The 18,646-nt window shown below is 38.6% G+C and overlaps 1 protein-coding gene across 8 annotated transcripts in view; it reads left to right on the forward strand.

Annotated features, from left to right (window-relative positions):
- MID1 (midline 1) overlaps positions 1 to 18,646 on the forward strand; it is a 246,430-nt gene that overhangs the window by 190,915 nt on the left and 36,869 nt on the right. For all 8 annotated transcript variants that reach the window (XR_009961365.1, XM_062601165.1, XM_062601173.1 and 5 more), the window contains exon 3: positions 7,836 to 7,931. Coding sequence is in view for 7 of the 8 variants with exons in the window: in XM_062601165.1 (XP_062457149.1) it covers positions 7,836 to 7,931 (96 nt within the window). In the remaining variant the exon portion in view is untranslated. The remainder of the gene's footprint in view (positions 1 to 7,835; positions 7,932 to 18,646) is intronic.

The following is an 18,646-nucleotide window of genomic DNA, read 5'->3' on the forward strand; positions in this document are numbered from 1 at the left end:
ATTTTGATTGAAATGGGAATATCTAAGAAGTACTGCTTGTCCTAAAATCAATCTTGTCACTATCTGATTTGGGACACAGTTTTTACAGCAAGTTTGAATATCCTGAGAAAAGTTTGCTTTTTCTGTTGAACTTTATGTTAAAAACAATACCATAGCTTGAGTTTTTCTTTTTTTACATCCATTTTGCATTATAATACTGAAAATAACTGATTAGCATCAGTTCTGTTTGCCAGTGGCATTAATAATCATGGTCCTCATTGCAGGCAGAACAGTTTTCAGGAGTGTATATTATTTCTTTCCTAAGGCCACTGGAGCATGTCAAAGGAAGACTTGTGCTACATATGGAGCTCCTTCTGTCCTTCTGATAAAATTCCTTGTACATTCTGAGAAATGGAGAAGAAGCAGTGAAGGAAAACTAAAGGGCAGTGCACCAAAGCAACTCACAAAGCAGATTGGTGTAGCAATCACCTCTACTCTAATCAAACACTGTTGTGGCTGCACAGGGCAAGCACCCACAGTAGGTTTGAGGGCATGGCTTTGCAGGGAAGGGATCGAACAATTGTAGGTTTTCCCTTGAAAGCTGCCCTCTCAGTTAATAAAGATTTTGTGTGGTCAAGAAACTGAAATGCTTTGATTTCCTTTGCTTTCTCCAATACCCCATTAAAAAAAAAAAAAAAAGGATTAATAAAAAAACAGAAGCAGCATTCTTATGAAATAGGGAAATAGACTCAATTTGGTTGGGATAATTTAAGTTGTAGTGACTTCAAATTCAGCTATTTTGTTGCATGTTATGTAAAAAATGATCCTGGATAATTAAACAACAGTTCATAATCTCATGAGTTTTACCTTATGATATAGTGTAATCACTTAAGTTAAAAACAATTAGTCCCTAGGAGTGTATCAACATGATAGCTCTTATTTCTGTTAACACAGAAATATGCAATGCAGTTGCTGAGCTCCGTACATTGCAGACTTGAGTTCAATCATTCCTATTAACTGCAAATGTTACCATTTGTTGTCTGCGGAAATACAGGGTCAAGCATGTGTATCCTATGGAAGAGTAGTCATCTGTTTCAGGACAAGTACATAGGATAAAAATTAGCTTAAGTTTTTCCATGTGCACCTGGCACATCCATTTAAATAAAGAATGCCAAAGGAACACATTATTTCAAATATACCCCAAACCTGGCTCAAAATCATTCTTAATATTCTGGCAGTTCCTCTGGAACTGATTGGCAACTTTTTTAATAGATTAGACACAAGTCCTGGAGGCAGCAGGCCTGGTTCATAGGGTATGTCACCACAACAATGTAGAAACGTAACTGGAGCACGTGCAAGTGTAACCTCATGGAGTTAGCAGGAGAAACAGCTCCAGTGAAGATGTAACTTGCTAGCAACCAGGGTTTGCATTCATGATCTCTAGAAATCTCTATATACTAAAGACTACTCTGCTATGCCAACACTGCTCTAGCAACCCTGCTAGCCTAACGTAAAGTAGGATATGATCATGCTTCTGCTTTGTCGTACTTTATCCCAAATCTCTGTGTAACCATATGGCTTTTGAACACAAGCTTTAACCAACCAAGTCTGAAAACTTACAATCTCCGTTTAAGTTTGACCATTTGTAAAGAAATAGTGGGAGGATGGGTGTGGTTCTCTAGAAATTTAATAGTTACTATACGTAATTTCCACTATACTGTGGCTCCTGTAAGTCCAGAAGGCTCCCCAAGGTGTGCTATTCTTTCAGTCAGCCAGCCAGTAGCCTCAAAATATACCTTATTCTGGTCAGTTCTGTGCCAGGCGCAAAGGAATTGCAAATTTCTGCCGATGTTTGCTGCCAGAGGGGCTTGATCCTAGTGTATTCTGTGGAAATGGTAGCAAATACTGTTATTACAAAGTGTTGCCTGGTAGCGTTTGCATCTTAGCCAGTGCTACGGTTTCTGTGGAACAGTCCTTGAAGTCTTTCTATGAGCAAACAAGAAGAATAATGGGAGAAAGCTCTTAATAAAGGGGAGAGTGGAAAGGAGTAGATATATTTAGGAATGGTTGGGAAAACAGTATTTTTTAACAAGCAAAAGAAAGTGACTATTTCAAACTCCCTTTTAAAAAGGATTTAAAATCCCATTGTAGTTGGTTGCTATATGTCATCTCTTTGTGGCCCTTTGAATAGACATTTTATATGGAGCAGAAAAATGCCTCTGAGAAGAAGAGAAGTTCACAAGGATGTTGTTATTTTCTCTGACGTGAGGTAAAGCAGGAGAACACCACTCAGCATTTTTATCCTTTGGAAGCCTACATTAATTTATTTTGACAGCATTTTCAACACATATAGTAGTTTAAGATTATCTGTGTATGCCACCTTCCTATTTTAGACAAGCAGTGCTTTGCATGAGGCTGTTAATTTGGCGAAGGGCACGGGTTCACATTTGGTTTTCATAGACTGATAGATTTAAAGGCCAGAAGAGACCATTATGATCATCTAGTTTGACCTATCACATCAACCAGGGCGTGAGTCTCACGTGATCATTACTGCAACAAGATCGTGAATTCAGTGTGAGCTAGAGGGCAGCTTAAAGATGACATCCTGTCTTGAGTTGCCTTCCCCTAAGTTTTAGCATGATCTTTTCTGGCTTCAGATTCTAGTCTCTGAATCATACAATTTTATAAGCATGAAGAGTAAAAATGAAGCATCACCCTCAATTATCCTTTCCAATTACATATCTATGATTCAATGTACCTGTCCCATATTCACCATGCAAATAAACCCATTTTACAGTGTCTCTATAAAAAAAAAAAAAAAAAAAAACTTCTTTGCAAGAGTAAGTTATTTTGTTGACCCGATGTCAACTCTACTGTGTCTAATGCAATTGCTATAAAGCTCTAGAACTGAATTAACTCAGTTTACTCTCAACTGCCTGCTTAAAGGGGATTGTTTGTTTTAGTTGTTTTTGTTATGTTAAAATAACCAGACTTGGAAGCCAGAACCTCAGCCAGGTAAATAGAAAAAATGTCCATATTTCAGGGTGGTATTGTTTGATTGAGCTGAATGAAAAAGGTAACAACACCATAGGAGAAGACACTTACTTATTTTTCATGATGAACATACATGTTTAGTATAATATATTCGAGCTCCAAACAGAACAGAAGGAACCCTTTTGCAGTTATACAGTATATATCATAGCTGATAACAGTTGTTCTACTGGTTCACATGATTAACTGCTTAGTCTTGAATCCAGCACTAGCTCTATCCATCAACAAGACTATTACAGATCCTCCCTCCTTTCATGAATTCTTGATCTTTCTACACAAGTTCTTACTAGACAGAATTTTATACAAAATTACTCATTTTATAAATGTTTTATAAAAGCAATAAAACCGTTCTCTCTCTTTTGGACTTATTCAGATCTATGAGGACAGCGTAAATTCTAGCACTTAACAACTTTCAGTGATTTCCTACATTTAGCTACAAAGTTACCTCAGTAGAGGACAGAAAGTGTTTACAAGACCTCAGTTTAAAAATACCCTATGAATAGCTGAGTTCATAACTGAGGCTGCTGTATGCATATAGAAATGGTAATGGTTTGAGTTTTATGCAATAATTAAAAAGGTAAATTTATATATTACCATTTGTAGTATATAGCACTACTTACACAAGAAGGTAGAAATTAACTATTACAATAGCCATCTGAGTGAAAAAATATGGAGAAAAGATACTGGCAGACACTAACCTAACTGAAAATGTTTTATTTTTCACTGATAAGCCAATGGTACAGTCAGAAAAAAAAAAACAGTGTTAACATTAACAGTATAGGAATATTTATGTTGTATAGAACTGTCAGACCACAGTAAATGGATAGTGAGCGTTCTTTTCACCTGACACCAGATAGTGTTAACAGCAGTTCCAAAGCACACATTGAATTTCAGACAGAGACTACATAGGTAAGTGCTGAAGCATTCAACCTGGATTTCAGCCTTTGAGAGCAGTTCACATCCACTAAGTTAGCATGCATGAAGCCTATCCACAGCACAAATATTTATACCAACCATTATCCTTCTTTTTAAAAAACCTCTGCATTTCTAACAGATAAGAAGTAAAATTGGCAAGTGCCAAAAAAGAAAAGGCAGAAAAAGATAAGATAATCAAAGGTGGAAAAAATTAAGAAATTGTGAATTATCTAGAAAGTTTCTAAAACTGAAGTTGTAATTTGGCTCACCTGTAAGAATGGCCACAGATGGTGAGATAGGGTGAAGGAAGATAGTCTGAATAAGCTGAATTCTGACACTTTCTATTACATGTACACTATATTTGGGAGTACACTTTCCCCAGAGGTAAATACTACTTACATGTTACAACTCACTGTTCTAGGAATTCTGATCTTGAGCACTGGATCAATTTGTCATAAAGGCCACAACTCTAAATTTACACCTCAAGTTTTACATAAGCTAAGAAGTTTTATGTATCAATGTAAAATGAGACACTTAAGACACTTTGTGAAGTCTGTGAGCAAGCTGAACTACTTGTGAAATTAAACCTCCAGTAAGGTCATTCAGGCTTTTTCCTATTCCCCTTATACAGAGTGTAGACAGAGTGCAGGGCTTGACATCTGCTTCTGGTGGGTATTTTCACGCAATAGCCGGAGTGGTGCTGTATCGCTTGTATGTGAATGGAGAGAGGGAAGAACTATAGGAAAATACCACCAAAGAAAATCTTGGTTAGCTGAAAGGAAAACATACTGCAAAAATTGATTGAATCTTTAAATGACCTTTAAAACTTGCAAATCAGGCTACCTTTAGGAACTGCTAGTCAGTACTTGCCCTAGTGAAACTGAAAAGATTGACATTAATTTCCGAGAACAGCTGCCAAGTTGTTACTGTTTAGTCAAGTATTAATATAAACTGATGTTCTTAAATAAAAGTTTAACAAAATTGTGATACATCTTGACTAAGAAAAAAACCAATCCTTTGCATAGGAAATTGAAATGAAACAAAATTTCAAACCTTGCAATTTTAAAATGACACAGTTCAAGAACTTAGAGCATAGGAGAGCATTAACTCTATTCTTAGTAAAGTAACTCACTATTTAGTGGATAACCTCTATTTTCACAACTGGGAAATGCAGAAGGCATTAGGGCATCCAACTGAAACCATAATAATATGTATGGATTATGTTGCTATTGACTGGAAGAATAGTTATTCTAAAATTATATTCTTTATGCAGGATTTGAAATAAATCTATGGATAAATTAATTTCTGTCTCAGAGAGAATATTTTCTCTTCACACTAGTAGACTTAATTTGAAACACTTTCAGGCTATTTAAAATCTCTGCAATATTCTGTAATAGCTTTGAGAACAATTTTTCTTCATAGTATATGTATGTCCCATGTATGTATGTCCCAACTGTTAGCACTGTGTCCCATAATACATTTGAAATTATGCAATATCAAGAATTCAGATTTTTTCATTTTAAATCTTGTGATACAAGCATTTATTAGAACATCTACAAAATGAATACATAGACAACCAAAAGGTACATAGATATCACTTTAAGAGTATTTTCACATTTGGACCCCCCCCCCCCAACAGACTGTTTTTTTAAAGATTGAGGTTATCTGATATCATCCCTGTGTATGGTATTTAGACTTTGCATGTGAGTCTCAGCTCTACAAGTGGACTTCTAACAGTGAAGCAAACATGACTTTGTAATTAAGTGATCGTTCACAATACAGCTTGTGGAAATACAAGCTGTTCAGCAGAGAATGCCCATTCTTGCTGCGCTTTGTTTTTAACAGACTATAAAATAGGTGTGGGGTAGAAGGTATTTTTACAGCCGTGGCTTGTGATACATGATGGGAACGGTTGTGCCAGGAATCAAATGCTGAAATTATGTGCCCAAAACCCCCATCGCGCTTCTTGGAAGAGTTGCCTACATAAAGGCATCAGAATCCTGCGCTATCTCTATCAGAACAGGCCTGACTGCTCCCCCAAATGCTTGCAGCATCAGCTCTGGTAAATGCCAAAGCATGTATGGTTCAGCAGTGAAGTGCTGCCAGCTTTCATTCCGCAGCCGTGTGCAGGAGCGAGTAGGGAGGCGACTGCGCGGCTGCGGAGAGGGAGGGCGAGGAAGGAACGGGGCGCTTGGGAGCAGCGTGGAATAGGCATGCAGCGACCGCAGCGGGAAGCACGCGCGCACGGAGACCGACGGCTTGCGTGGAGGTGATGAGTGTGGGGGGAAAAAACAGAAAGAAAAAAAAAAAAAAGAAGAAAAGAGGTGAGCTGAAGGGGCTTGAGGGAGGTCGCATATATTGGGGGGAAAAGCAGGAGTATGGAGAAAGGAAGCCCATCAATAAAAAAGGTGAGCAGGGATAAAATTAATGAGCGTTCTGCAGAGACACTGCAGTCCTTATGAAGAGAGAAACGCAGGGCCCAGCTGTGGCGCTCCTGTACTTTCTAGATTGCTTTATTGGGTATCATTTGCAGAATAGAGTACCATTAAAAGGCAGGGTTTGTCAGCCTGTCAGGAATACCGAGCAAGGGACTATTACCGCACACTCAAAGAGGTGAATAACTATGAGGAAAAACTTCTCACATGAGCAGGATTTTCAAAAAGAAATACATGCACCTGAAGTTACTGAAATATATGAGTGTTTACTGTCTGGATTCTTCTAAATGCCTTGCTCTTTTTGCTTTTCTACTTATTCAAGTTAGATTTTCAAGTTTTTCCATCTCTGTGGCAACTTTGCATTTATGCAAAAAGACATGACTCTTTCATGTCCAAGTGCTTCCAGAAGATGGAATTTTATATAAAGCAGCAAAAATCATGAGATCCATAGTAAAAAGTGGGGAGCTACAGTCCCACAGTACATTATGTAGCCCTTGTCTCAAGGCTATCGGCTCTGGGAGTGCATCACAGCCTTCACAGCTCTCTCCTTGCTCATGAGCTCCAATTTCCTTTCTGTGGATACTGAGGGGAGGGGAGGAGTCCAAAACATTTGTTTCTGGATCTCAATCGGACATGCAGTTGCATGGGGGCCAGGGTATGGCCTGAGATCCGGAAGGCAGGAAGCTCTCCAAGGTCCCACGGTTAAAGATATATTATCACAGCGATAACCAACTGGTAAACAAAACCACAAGTTCTCTCTCAAGAACAATTAGTGAAGTCACAATTAGTGATTAATATTTCATTCTTAGGCATCTAAAGAATTTTTTCTTTATAATTCTTTATTTAAAAATATAATTCTGCTGAGCATCTCGCTAGGGAATTAAATCAGCTAGATCAAGCCCCCCCAGCCCAGGAGCACTGCACTGCACAGTGAATTCAAAGAAGGAAGAGGTGACCCATCCACCGTGTCCCTAAAGGTACCACCCCGGAGAGGCGCATACTCAGATACCTAGGTTAGCCTCAGACTAAGTTCAGAAGACAGACTGAGCAGGAGATAAGGAGCTGCAAAGTGTTCCAGTCAAGATAAACTATCTTTTTTTTTTTTTTTTTTTTTTTTTGGTAAAAATATTTTTAAACTCCCTGCTGTGCTTCTTATACTATTTTTCCTCCTCCTTAGCTAAAACTTAATTGCTTAATCTAGCTTTTAGTAGATCTTTAGAAACTTACTAGAAATTTTCTAGGACACTTACTCTTATCATGGACTTCTCTGGGTTTTTTTTCCTATACCTAATGCATACACAAAACTTCTACACTGCACATGAAGATGAAAATTACCTGTTCATACCTGTGGAATTGCAAAACTCGGTTCCTGAAAATACAGCCATTTTTTCATTTTTTTACCTACATGTAAAATTCTCCAAAACATTAATTTATTCTTTTCTTTCTTTTTGACAGCAAAATTTGGAGAGCAACCTCACCAACCTTATTAAGAGAAATACTGAACTGGAAACTCTTTTGGCGAAACTCATTCAAACCTGTCAACATGTTGAAGTGAGTATGAGCTCCATGTGAAATACCTGAAACCTGAATTAAGTGAAGTTTGAGCTTTCAGGATTTCAAAAAGGAAATTTTTTAAAAAAAAACATAATTGTAAAATTGAATCAAAGTGATGGTAAACTAGTTTGAGGCTTTTCTCTGATTTATGCTATTCTTAATACAGCTGCATCTTCTTTACATTCCTTTCTATACTCTACCAGTTATGATTTAATATTTGCATGGCTCTCAGTACTGCTCTGCTTGAGCACATCGCTATCTGCAATGTGCTTATTTTCCTGGCTCTTTTGTGAGATACAGTGATATTTACAGATGGAAACCTAAAGCAGAGAAATGGGAAAGCTTAGATCCACAAAGGTGTCTAGGTTTCTTTCTGCCAGGGACATCTTCTTTCCAGCAGAATTAAGTAGTTAAAAACATACGTGGACTCAGAAATTATGAATCAAATACATTATCCTCAGAAGAGGAAAGATACCTATGGGCCTTTGAGTTCCTGAGGATGTCACAGAAAATCTCTGGCAGAACAAGGCCTTGAATCCACATTTCCTCCCCAAATCTGGGGCATATTTTAGATGGCCTTGTAGGAGTTGCTACTCTAGATGCAAATTAAAATAATTGCAGACTAGTTCAACCATGGGCAGCTGACACAGGAGGAGAACGGAGCCTTAAAAAAAGTTTTATTTCATCAGAACTTTTCTTTCTGCTTTTTGCCATGCTATAAGACCATGTCAGTACCTTATAGTATGCTCAAGTTAGTGAAGCCAAAACCACTGTGAACAAGCAGCTTCTGTATCATCGTAAAAAATGCTTGCAAAGGACAGCACAAGTTTATACTTTCTGCTGGTATTATTGTACAAACATCCCTCTGGGATCAAAACTCTGTCATCTGCGCTGTCCTTGTTGACAGTCTCAGCCACGAGTCTCAGGTGAGAAACGCGCAGACAGGCAAGGCTCAAAGGCGTGCATGCTTGTTGACAGATAGGCTGGGTTCACTGAGTACACCGAGTTCATCGTTTTGCAGTGCTATCAGGTTTTGTAATTGGTAAACTCAATTTAAGATGACACTGGAAAGTTAACAGGGCAGGAATTAGAGGAGCTGACACAACATAAATACTGCTGATTTAGAATGAAACAAGCTTCAGACTCAATCACGGAGAAAAGATATTTTCAGCTGAACAATTAATTGCTGCTCAAATTAGTAGGGAAAGTGAAAACTTTCTTTCCTGTGAGAAATAGTTGGGTTTTGTTTGCATTGCAATACTCCCGGCTGACAGGTTTCTACACAGTAATTCCTACAGCGACCTTGTTTATTCAGGGAATGTTGCGCTGTGTGTGCCTAGCAGACAGGCAGCGTTAAATAGTAATAGCATTGCATAGAAAAGTTTTCATGATATTCCACTTTGAGTATGCCTGTCTATACGTGTGAAAGGGAGTCAGGCTTCTTCATCAGTGTTGCCTAGGAAATAGCCCCAGGGAATATGAGAGGGGAAGGTAGCCTAACCCCAGAATTTCTGAAATGCTGATATAATGTAGTAGAAAGTTAACTCTGACATGCAGTGCCAGAGCCCAGCCACCTGCCAGAGCTGCAGAAAGACATTCTTCCCTGCTGTCTGCCAGCTTTTCAGCTTTTTCATCCCTAGAAATTTCCATACAAGTTTTCCATAGGACTATTGCTTTTCTGTTTTTTTTTTTCAGACTGAAATTCAGTCAGCTAATTAAGCCCAAGAGTGACCGTTGCATGTAAATAGATTCAAATTCACATCTGGAAAATTAGGCATTTCCTTAAGTACCTTCCTGACTAGGACAATGGCAAAATCTGCAGCAAAAAAATATCTTGTACTTCCGAAGAGAACATCTCAACCATTTTTCTGTCTTCTAGTTAGCCTGTCACTTCTGTGGAGCCTCATTGACTTTGTGGGGCTCAGCAAAAAAGTAAGAGTGCATCCTCAATATTATATTTGAGGTAAATGGTGTAAGTTCTTTATGTATACAGCAATAACATCAGCTAGAACAACTGCAGTAGATAATGAGAGATGGAGACAAGGTGTTTTTTTTTCTACTGCATATAAAATTCAGAGCAACAATCCTGAAGCAGATGGGTTTAGGAAAGCATAAGGCCTCTTCTTCATTAATGGCCTATATACAAGATGCGCTAGATCTGGAAATTTAAAATTGTTCCTCCATTTCTTTTGCATTCTGCACTACATTACAAACTCAAATGTTTAATATTAAAAAAAAGTCCAACTTGTTCAACTGGTAACAGATGTGCTACTGTCCTTTGAGCCCTGTTTTAGAAAAGCTCTCTCTAGACATAAAGCAATAGCAGTGGTTAATAAATTCCTTCCACGTTTTATTCATATAATTAGTCTAATTAGCATTTAAATTAGCTAAATATTGGGCAACTGAGGATCTGGAAGTAAACGTTAAAGTTATCTCTGTTCTTCAGAACTCATTTGAAACTTCAAATATGAAGTGAATGTCTCCAACATTAGAGAAGCTGAGGCTTGGATATATTTAAAAGCTCACTATACTGTTTTTCTTTATACTAAGTCTTGACAGGAATTCTCCTCAAATCAGGAAGATGAATGAAACAAACAGTATATTATTGTAATATTAATGCTACAAACTTAAAATTACAATGTATTAGCAAAAGAAAAGCTAAAGTTTCCAATGACTCTTAGTGGTGCTATATGAACTCATCAAAAGGTTGAAACTGAACATGTAGTTAATTTTATAGAAATGATCTTTTTGGTCTTGGTGGTCTTTTCTTTTTCATTTTTTCCTTATATAATATATTACAGATAATGATGTAAAATATATTCTGTAAAACCCTAAGCATGTAAAACTGTTGGCAGTGCACTGTAAATATTGCTATTACCTATCTGACAAAGTTAGCTAATTTCAAATTATTTTAATAATATCCTTTTAGTGTTGTTTTAGCTTTTTTTGATTTAAAACTAATTGATTAAAAAAAGCTTTTGGTTTCATATGCTAAATATTTTGAACATTTTAAAACAAGGAAGAAAAGAAAATATTATTCCTTGTGATAAAGTTCCCAAGTTTGTACCGAGGACTGTATAATCTAAAAACTTAGTTTTGCTCATTAACATTTACTTGTAGAAAATAGAAATAAACATTAACATTTTTAGAGCCTTTGTCTTATCAGAAACCAAAACATTCAATGTTAAATGAAAAATGAGAAAATAATGGGATTTTTTGGCTTCTGATACAGAGCAGAAGGTGGTGTTTCTAAAACTGAACAACAAATAGGCTATGTACCTTTTGTATAAATGAATCCTAGCCAGGGAAGCCAAATGTTGTCACAGAGCCACTGTTTCTCATCACCAAAGTGAGCTGCTAATGGCGTCCCAGCAGCTGACTTTACTGCAAATTAATTGTTTACCATACAGCCTGCTCATCAGGCTATTGTAACTTCAGCCATAGCAAAGGCCAACTCCCATTCACTGTACGTGTGCAAAACTTTTATACTCTTTTGAAAGAGGAACTTTTTCACTTTTCACTCACATTGACAGTCAAGAGCTAGTCAGGAGTATTTGTTTTCTGGAAGCTGGAAGACATCCAGCTGTAAAGGAGTGGAGGCTCTGGAACTGCCTTTCTTCACAGTAACGGGGGCATAAATCATACCTGCTTTTAGGTGCAGTTTATCAATTTATGAAAGGATTTATCCTAGGGTGGGATCTCATCCTAAGAGACTGCAGAAGTCCACTTTAGTCTTGTGTTCCTGGGAGTGATTTTGGGGATATCCGCAGGAAAACCTAGGTGAATAAATCAACCAGAACTTGCAGGAAAGCAGAGATATTACTAAGCTTTTATAATATTTGATTGACAGATTTCATGTCTAATATGAAAGAACAAACTGTGTTAATACTTAGTTTATGCTACTGCTAAATTTGAAAAATCCAGTTTTCTCAATGGGAATAGTAACCTGAAGAGCAAATGCTTCAAACTTTAACACTCTTCTGTATCTCAAAACTTTTTGTTTTGCTAGGAGCACACTGACACATTGGTTTTACTTACCTTTCAGACTCATCTCTGACAGTTTTTGATGTTGTTTTATACTCATTTTCCTATCTTTCTTTTCCCCCTTTCTCTTGTAATCCCAGCTGTCTTTCCTTGGCTTTGCAGAATATCCAAATGCTGTTAATCAGGAAAGTTTTGTTTTCCTTCCTTGGCGATGTTGGCAGCCCTACAACCCCATGCCTTTGGCCCTACTGCCTTCTGCAGCCGGTGGCATGTGAGAAGGGGCAGGAGCTTGGGCACCCTCTTTCTCACAGGGCACCCACTTGCCTGGGGCAGCCAGGGCAGCTCCCTGGGTTGGCCCTGGGGAGCCAGGTCTCCTCCTAAGTCTCGTTTAGTGAAAGCAGTTAGGGGTAACTGTGTCAAATGATAAAGTCAAGCAGCTAATTCATATGGTAAAATATATTTTTCTCTACAAATCAAGAAAATTCAATAAAAATGACTACTAGTCTTGTTTTTTTTATATATATATATATATATATATATATATACACACATACATATACATATATTCCTATTTGATAGCATTCACATGACTCATAGTATTTTAGGAGAACTTAAATAAAGCATTAAAAGCAATCCTGGAGTTTTTTTTATCTTTAAATTCTGTTTAGCTCTGCAGACATTGACCCAATTATAGAGCTCTCTGACTTGGAGCTTATGCAGTGTGTGCCTCATCAAGTGCACAAAATCATCTATGTGTGTCAGGAAAGCAGCTACTTAGTTCTGGAGCTATTATAAAGGTAAGCAGTTTTGGAGAAAGGGGGTAATATAAATATCGATGCTCTGGCACTAATACTCTAGGTCCAAGCCCTCTGTCTCTACTGAGGAAGTAAAGACTTCAGCTGGAGTCCCAGTGGGGCTCTGAGTGAAAACAGACTGCTGAGATTTGCTCATAAGAAATGTGTTACGCAAATTGTCCATGTGGATATCTGAAAATTCCAGTAAGAGATTTGGACAGATCTTACAAAAACAAATTCTTACAAGAGTCTTGGACAGTTCTTCCAAAGACACTTGTAAAGCTGTGATTGATAGGATTCAGCAATTTTTAATCTCGGAGTGATAGCACTCCAATGGTAATGCCAGCCTACTACCAGGTCTGTCTTTCTCACAAGGTGTGCTAGAGGGGAAGGAAGTCAGTGCTGTGGTGCCCGCTGTCCCCTGCCATGCCATGCTGTGCCACGCTGCTGGCAGGGTGGCCAGCTGTAACCCTTGCAATTTGCCTTGTGCACCATGGTGGAGTCTTTTATAGCATTTCCATGGCTTTCCTGGTTCTGGGCAGCCTCAGATTTGGCCACCTCTTGGCTGAATCGCAGAAGGATTGAGTGTTCTCACCTGGTTTTAGAGTCATAGGTTTCCAAATTGCTATGGCATAGTAAATTTGCTGTTTTTATCAGAGTTCCCAAGACACTTTGCTTCTATGAAAGAAAAAAATTACTGCAAACATGTCTCAGATGATGACGTTAAATGGCAGAAGGTGCAAATGTGAGCATGGGGCTCTTCTGCCAGAGTTTACTGGACTCCTGGAGTTTTGCATCTGGGCTCTTTTCTCCTCTGATCTAGGAAATACATGATAAAAAAATCTATTATTTAGTCAATAACATGAAGCTGTTCTCATTTGTTATGCGGAAACATAATCTGAGCTCAGCTGGGGAAAAATTGGACCAATTAACTATGGGGGAAGGGAAAGGAAATAGGTTTTGCTTGTAGACAGTTTCATAACATCTGTATTTCAATCTTTTGTTTTGCTTTGTTTTTCCAACCCGCCGAGTATCATAGGAAGCAAATTTTGGACTGCAGCAAAATCATTTTTCATTATGTAAAGAAGAGAGCATTTTCATATACTTGTGTAATCTTGAAACTGCTGCATCCATTGCTGTTTATAGTGGAAATGCTTGGTTTCTAGCTTGTTTCTAAAGATCTGCTGCAGGCTGAATCTCAGCATGGAGTTCCCGGTCAAAATTGATTTTTTGTGTGTGTCAAAGTGTGTTTTTTATAGGCATGTTATATAATCATCCGAAAAAACACGATATATTGAAAGACCCTTTATTCTACCGGTGCAGAAACCGAACAGTGTCACAGATCGGACATGTCATAAATCACTGTAACAAGAGTAGTCCAAAAGTGATGAAGAAAAGATGGCAGCACGTGGAAAAAGCCTGCTATTGCCATTTTTTTTTTTGGGGGGGGGGGGGGGGGCTGGTCAAAAAGAAAAGAGCCAAGTGGAAAAATTTAAATAATGAAAATTCAAATCTAAGGTCAGACTTCAGCTGCCTGAACAGAAGAGCCCCTTTAAATGTTGTGACACAGTGTGAATCCCATCCTTTTTTTTCCTATGAAATTCATGTAGCAGTTCTCTTATTAGAGGGACAGCAAAAATAAAACTAGGCTGTCGGAGTCCCTGAGGACACTGTCAAACAATAAAGAGGCTTTATTTGTGACAACAAAAACAAGTGAGTACTGTGCTTTCATAGTGCTCGCTCCTTTCTTTCTCATTCTCAGCTTGAAATCCGGGACCATTTCTTTCAAAGCTTGGTAAACTGAGAAGTTCTCATTAGGAATATTGAGCTGGAAAGCCTGTATGTAAATTTTGGTTTCTAAACTGTGGCAAATGGCCTTTGCAGTCAGGCAAAGCCAAACAAACACTGACAATTTGCAGTAAGGAACCGTTTTTTTTTTTTTTTTCTTTTTTTTTTAAGATAGTGGGAAAGGGACGAAAGATTAAAATTACATTTGCCATACATACATTTTGACTATGAAATATACAGGGCAGATAACATGGAAAGTAGTTCCACTAAAAGCTACTTTTTCTTTTACCCTGGTATCTTCCATTTGTTATATTTAAGTCCTAAGAGAAACTGATATTTTTTCTTTTGTGAAATAGACATAAAAAAAGACTTGAAGGCAATTGAGAATTATTACCAGTAAGAGCCTAACTGCCAAACAAACGAAGTGCACACAAACTGTCCTAAGGCAGTTTCTAATGAGAGAGTGGTGAAGAGATAACTCTGTTAACATTGTTTAGATGAAGTACGTGGCATGATCTGCTTTTGATTTAAAATTACTTCAGTTCTACATTTCTTTCAAGTCTCATAAAAAGTCAATACTGTTCAGTGAAAATCTCAGGTAAGCTTCAGTGAAAATCTTAATTTTACATTAATTTTACCTCTGAGAAAAGAGAAACTTCAGAAGTAAAAGCTGACAGAACTTGCTGCATATATGGCTATATGGATACTTTGGGATAAATGTTCATTAAAGGATTTCCTCATTTGCATGCCCAGTAAGCCCTAGCCTGGTAGTCAAATATTATTTGCCTAAGCAATCATTTAATTACTTTCACAAATGACTAATTAAATGTTTAATTGGCCATATATATGTATAGAACTGCAGCCCTTATGCATGTACTTAATGTACAAATTAGGCATGTGCTGGAATATATATTATGGCATCTACAACTGTTTGGTAATTCTTCTGAAAACTGGAGTCATAATTTTGTATTATATACACATACTCTGTGTTATATACATAGACTGTATGTAAACTTATAGCAATGCTTGTCACTGCCTATTAAAAAGACCAATTCTCATTCCCTCCATCTCTCCCTTTCCCTCCCACCTGTACATGGACACATGCTCACATTCTTGTTTGTCTGATTTTCCTTCCTGAAGTTCATTGCAGAACTAGACTAGAAAACGAGGTTCATTTTACTGTTAATCACTGGTTGACTAATGCAGCAGGTAATACTTTGGGCCTGGCATCGGAGAATATAACTTGGCAGTCAAAATGTTTTTACTTTTTGAAACTCTTTACTTCTTTGAGATGTTTACCTGTGTGGGAATGAGATGCTCTGAGTTTCTCCTTTTTCTACCTAATATAAATAGCTGAATGCTAACAGGAGCAGCAATTAGACCAAAGGCATCAGTCTTCCAAGTGAGCATGCTCCTGGATGAGAGTTTTAAGTACTGAACTGGTACTGAAGGGCAGTGGCTTTGTCTTCAGCAGTCCTTTGAACCTCCATGATTATTTAGTTGTTTTTGTTTTTCTGCCTTAAGCAAACTGACTGAGTGGAATATTTTGCTCAACATGAAACAAAGACTTAATGTCAGCAGGAAAGACAAAATCAAAGCATAAAACAAGTAAATGTAATTCAAATAATATTTCCATTGTTAGGTTCAGAGAATGGACCGACATACAGGACAAAAATAATGACCAAAGAAAAAGTTATTAACGTCGCCCTTTTACTGCATCTTGAAAAAACACCTCACTCTTAGGCATTTCAGAGAGACCTGGACAGGCTGGAGAGTTGGGCGGAGAGGAACCTCAAGGGCAAGTGCAGGGTCCTTCATCTAGGGAGAAATAACCCCAGGCACCAGTACAAACCGGGGGCTGACCTTCTGGAGAGCAGCTCTGCAGAGAAGGACCTGGGAGCGCTGGCGGATGACAGGTTGACCATGAGCCAGCAATGTGCCCTTGTGGCCAAGAAGGCCAATGGTCTCCTGGGGTGCATTGGGAAGAGTGTTGCCAGCAGGTCAAGGGAGGTGATCCTGCCCCTCTACTCAGCCCTGGTGAGGCCTCATCTCAAGTACTGTGTCCAGTTCTGGGCTCTCCAGTACAAGAGAGACATGGAGCTACTGGAGAGAGTCCAGCATAGGGCTACGAAGATGGTCAGAGGGCTGGAGCACCTGTCCTATGAGGAACGGCTGCGAGAGCTGGGCCTGTTTAGCCTGGGGAAGAGAAGACTGAGAGGGGATCTGATCAATGTGTATAAGTACCTGAAGGGAGAGACGGGGACAAACTCTTTTCAGTTGTCCCGTGTGACAGGACAAGAGGCAGTGGGCATAAATTGAAGCACAGGAAGTTCTGCCTGAACGTGAGGGGGAATTTCTTCCCTGTGAGAGTGATGGAGCACTGGCACAGGTTGCCCAGAGAGCTTGTGGAGTCTCCTTCTCTGGAGATCTTCCAGGCCCGCCTGGATGCAACCCTATCTAACATGCTGTAGATGATCCTGCTTGAGAAGGGAGGTTGGACTAGGTGATCTCCAGAGGTCCCTTCCAGCCTTACTGATTCTGTGATTCTGTGATTCTATCATTAGTTTCACAGACAGTGTAACCTGATTTTAAACCTTAGTGCTGCCTGAAGTACCCGCACCTTGGCTGCTGCCCTCCCCACCGTGTTTCTCTCCCTGCTCCCTGCCGGCACTGGGGCTTGTGTAGCCCCAGTATGGGCCACGGGGGCTCAGCCAAGCCTTTCCCTGAGCAGCCGCACCAGCTTCTCTGAGCAGAGGGAGAACAGGGAATACATATTTTTTGGCAACGTGACGCTGGAGCAGTTGGTTTAATCCACTTGTGAAACTGGTATGCCACTCAACGAATATCCTTTCTCCAGTATGCTTTCCAACCCTGGAAAATGGCATCTATAGTTTTAACATGAGTTTGTGTTTTATAGAAACAATACTTGCTTCATTGAAGCAAGGCTAGTCTTCAGGCTTTGCAGCTGTCAGTTTAACTGTATCTGGAGCAGGTCTTTGTTAGAAATTTCCAAGCAGTGTGAGTTTGGGATTTTTTAACATATTTTTCATGGAACTCTTATGAAAACAATTTGTTTATTTTCCAGTGAGGCTCTGTGGGGTGGGGGCTTTTTCAGATTAGATTATAAATGTCATTAGAAGAGTGTGGGCTTTTTTGCTATTCAGTTGCCCAACAATCATCTTCAATGCACAGTGGGATGAAAAATAAAAATAATACTCTAATAAGTGACTGGAGCATTTTGAATTTCTAAAGGTTTCAAGATGGGGGCAGATATTCTTCTCAGTCTGACCCAAAGTATTTAGCTATCCTGGCCTAATCGGTTCTTCATTCACAAAATTCCTAGGTAGCCACAGTAAGTTGCTTTATTTTTGTACTGACCTTTGTTTAACCTGCTCTGAGACTGCCTCTAAATGCAGGTCTCCTGGTTAGAGATAAATGTGGAATGCAAACAAAAACAAAGCCTCCGGTACAGTTGAACCAGGAGATGACCATTCCTTCCTCTTTCACCAGTTTAGAATGAAGGAGTTATAGGTGAGTCATTCCGATGGCAAACTGATTAATATCACGTATCTCCGAAGGCACAGCTTGTTTTAATAGATAAAATCAGTGTTACTCGTAGGCTAGATAAAATCTGAGAAAGGCTTCTTCCGAGCTGCATTTGCTCTGCAGAAGACTAAATTGTGTAACCCATAATATCAAACAAGGATATGAGATGGAAGGTGTTGGAATCCATGACATGAACCCATTCAGCCTGGCCATCCCAAAAAAGAGAGAGAAGAAATGCTTTCACTGCTGTGCACAAATCATCATCCTCTGTATTTCCATCAAATGAGTAAATGAAACCTGGGAGTTGTTAGCGTGTGACTTCAATGTATCATGACTTTCTGAATGAAAGTTGTTCACATTATAACACATAGTAATTAAAAGTTAAATAGACCTGTATCTTTAGAGGAATGTATTCCTTTAGTTCTTGTAGGCACTCTCATATAAAGTAGGTTCTACATCTCTATAATGAAGAAAACCATTTTTCTAGGGTAAATAGGTACCTAACTGCCATTAAATGTGATCAGGAATTGGATACTTAACAACCTTCTGTGTTTTGATTTTTTCCTCAGTTTCTGAGTTTAGTGTAAAAAGGAATAAAAT

The sequence above is a fragment of the Rhea pennata genome, chromosome 1, assembly GCF_028389875.1.
Source record: "Rhea pennata isolate bPtePen1 chromosome 1, bPtePen1.pri, whole genome shotgun sequence".
NCBI lineage: Eukaryota > Metazoa > Chordata > Aves > Rheiformes > Rheidae > Rhea > Rhea pennata.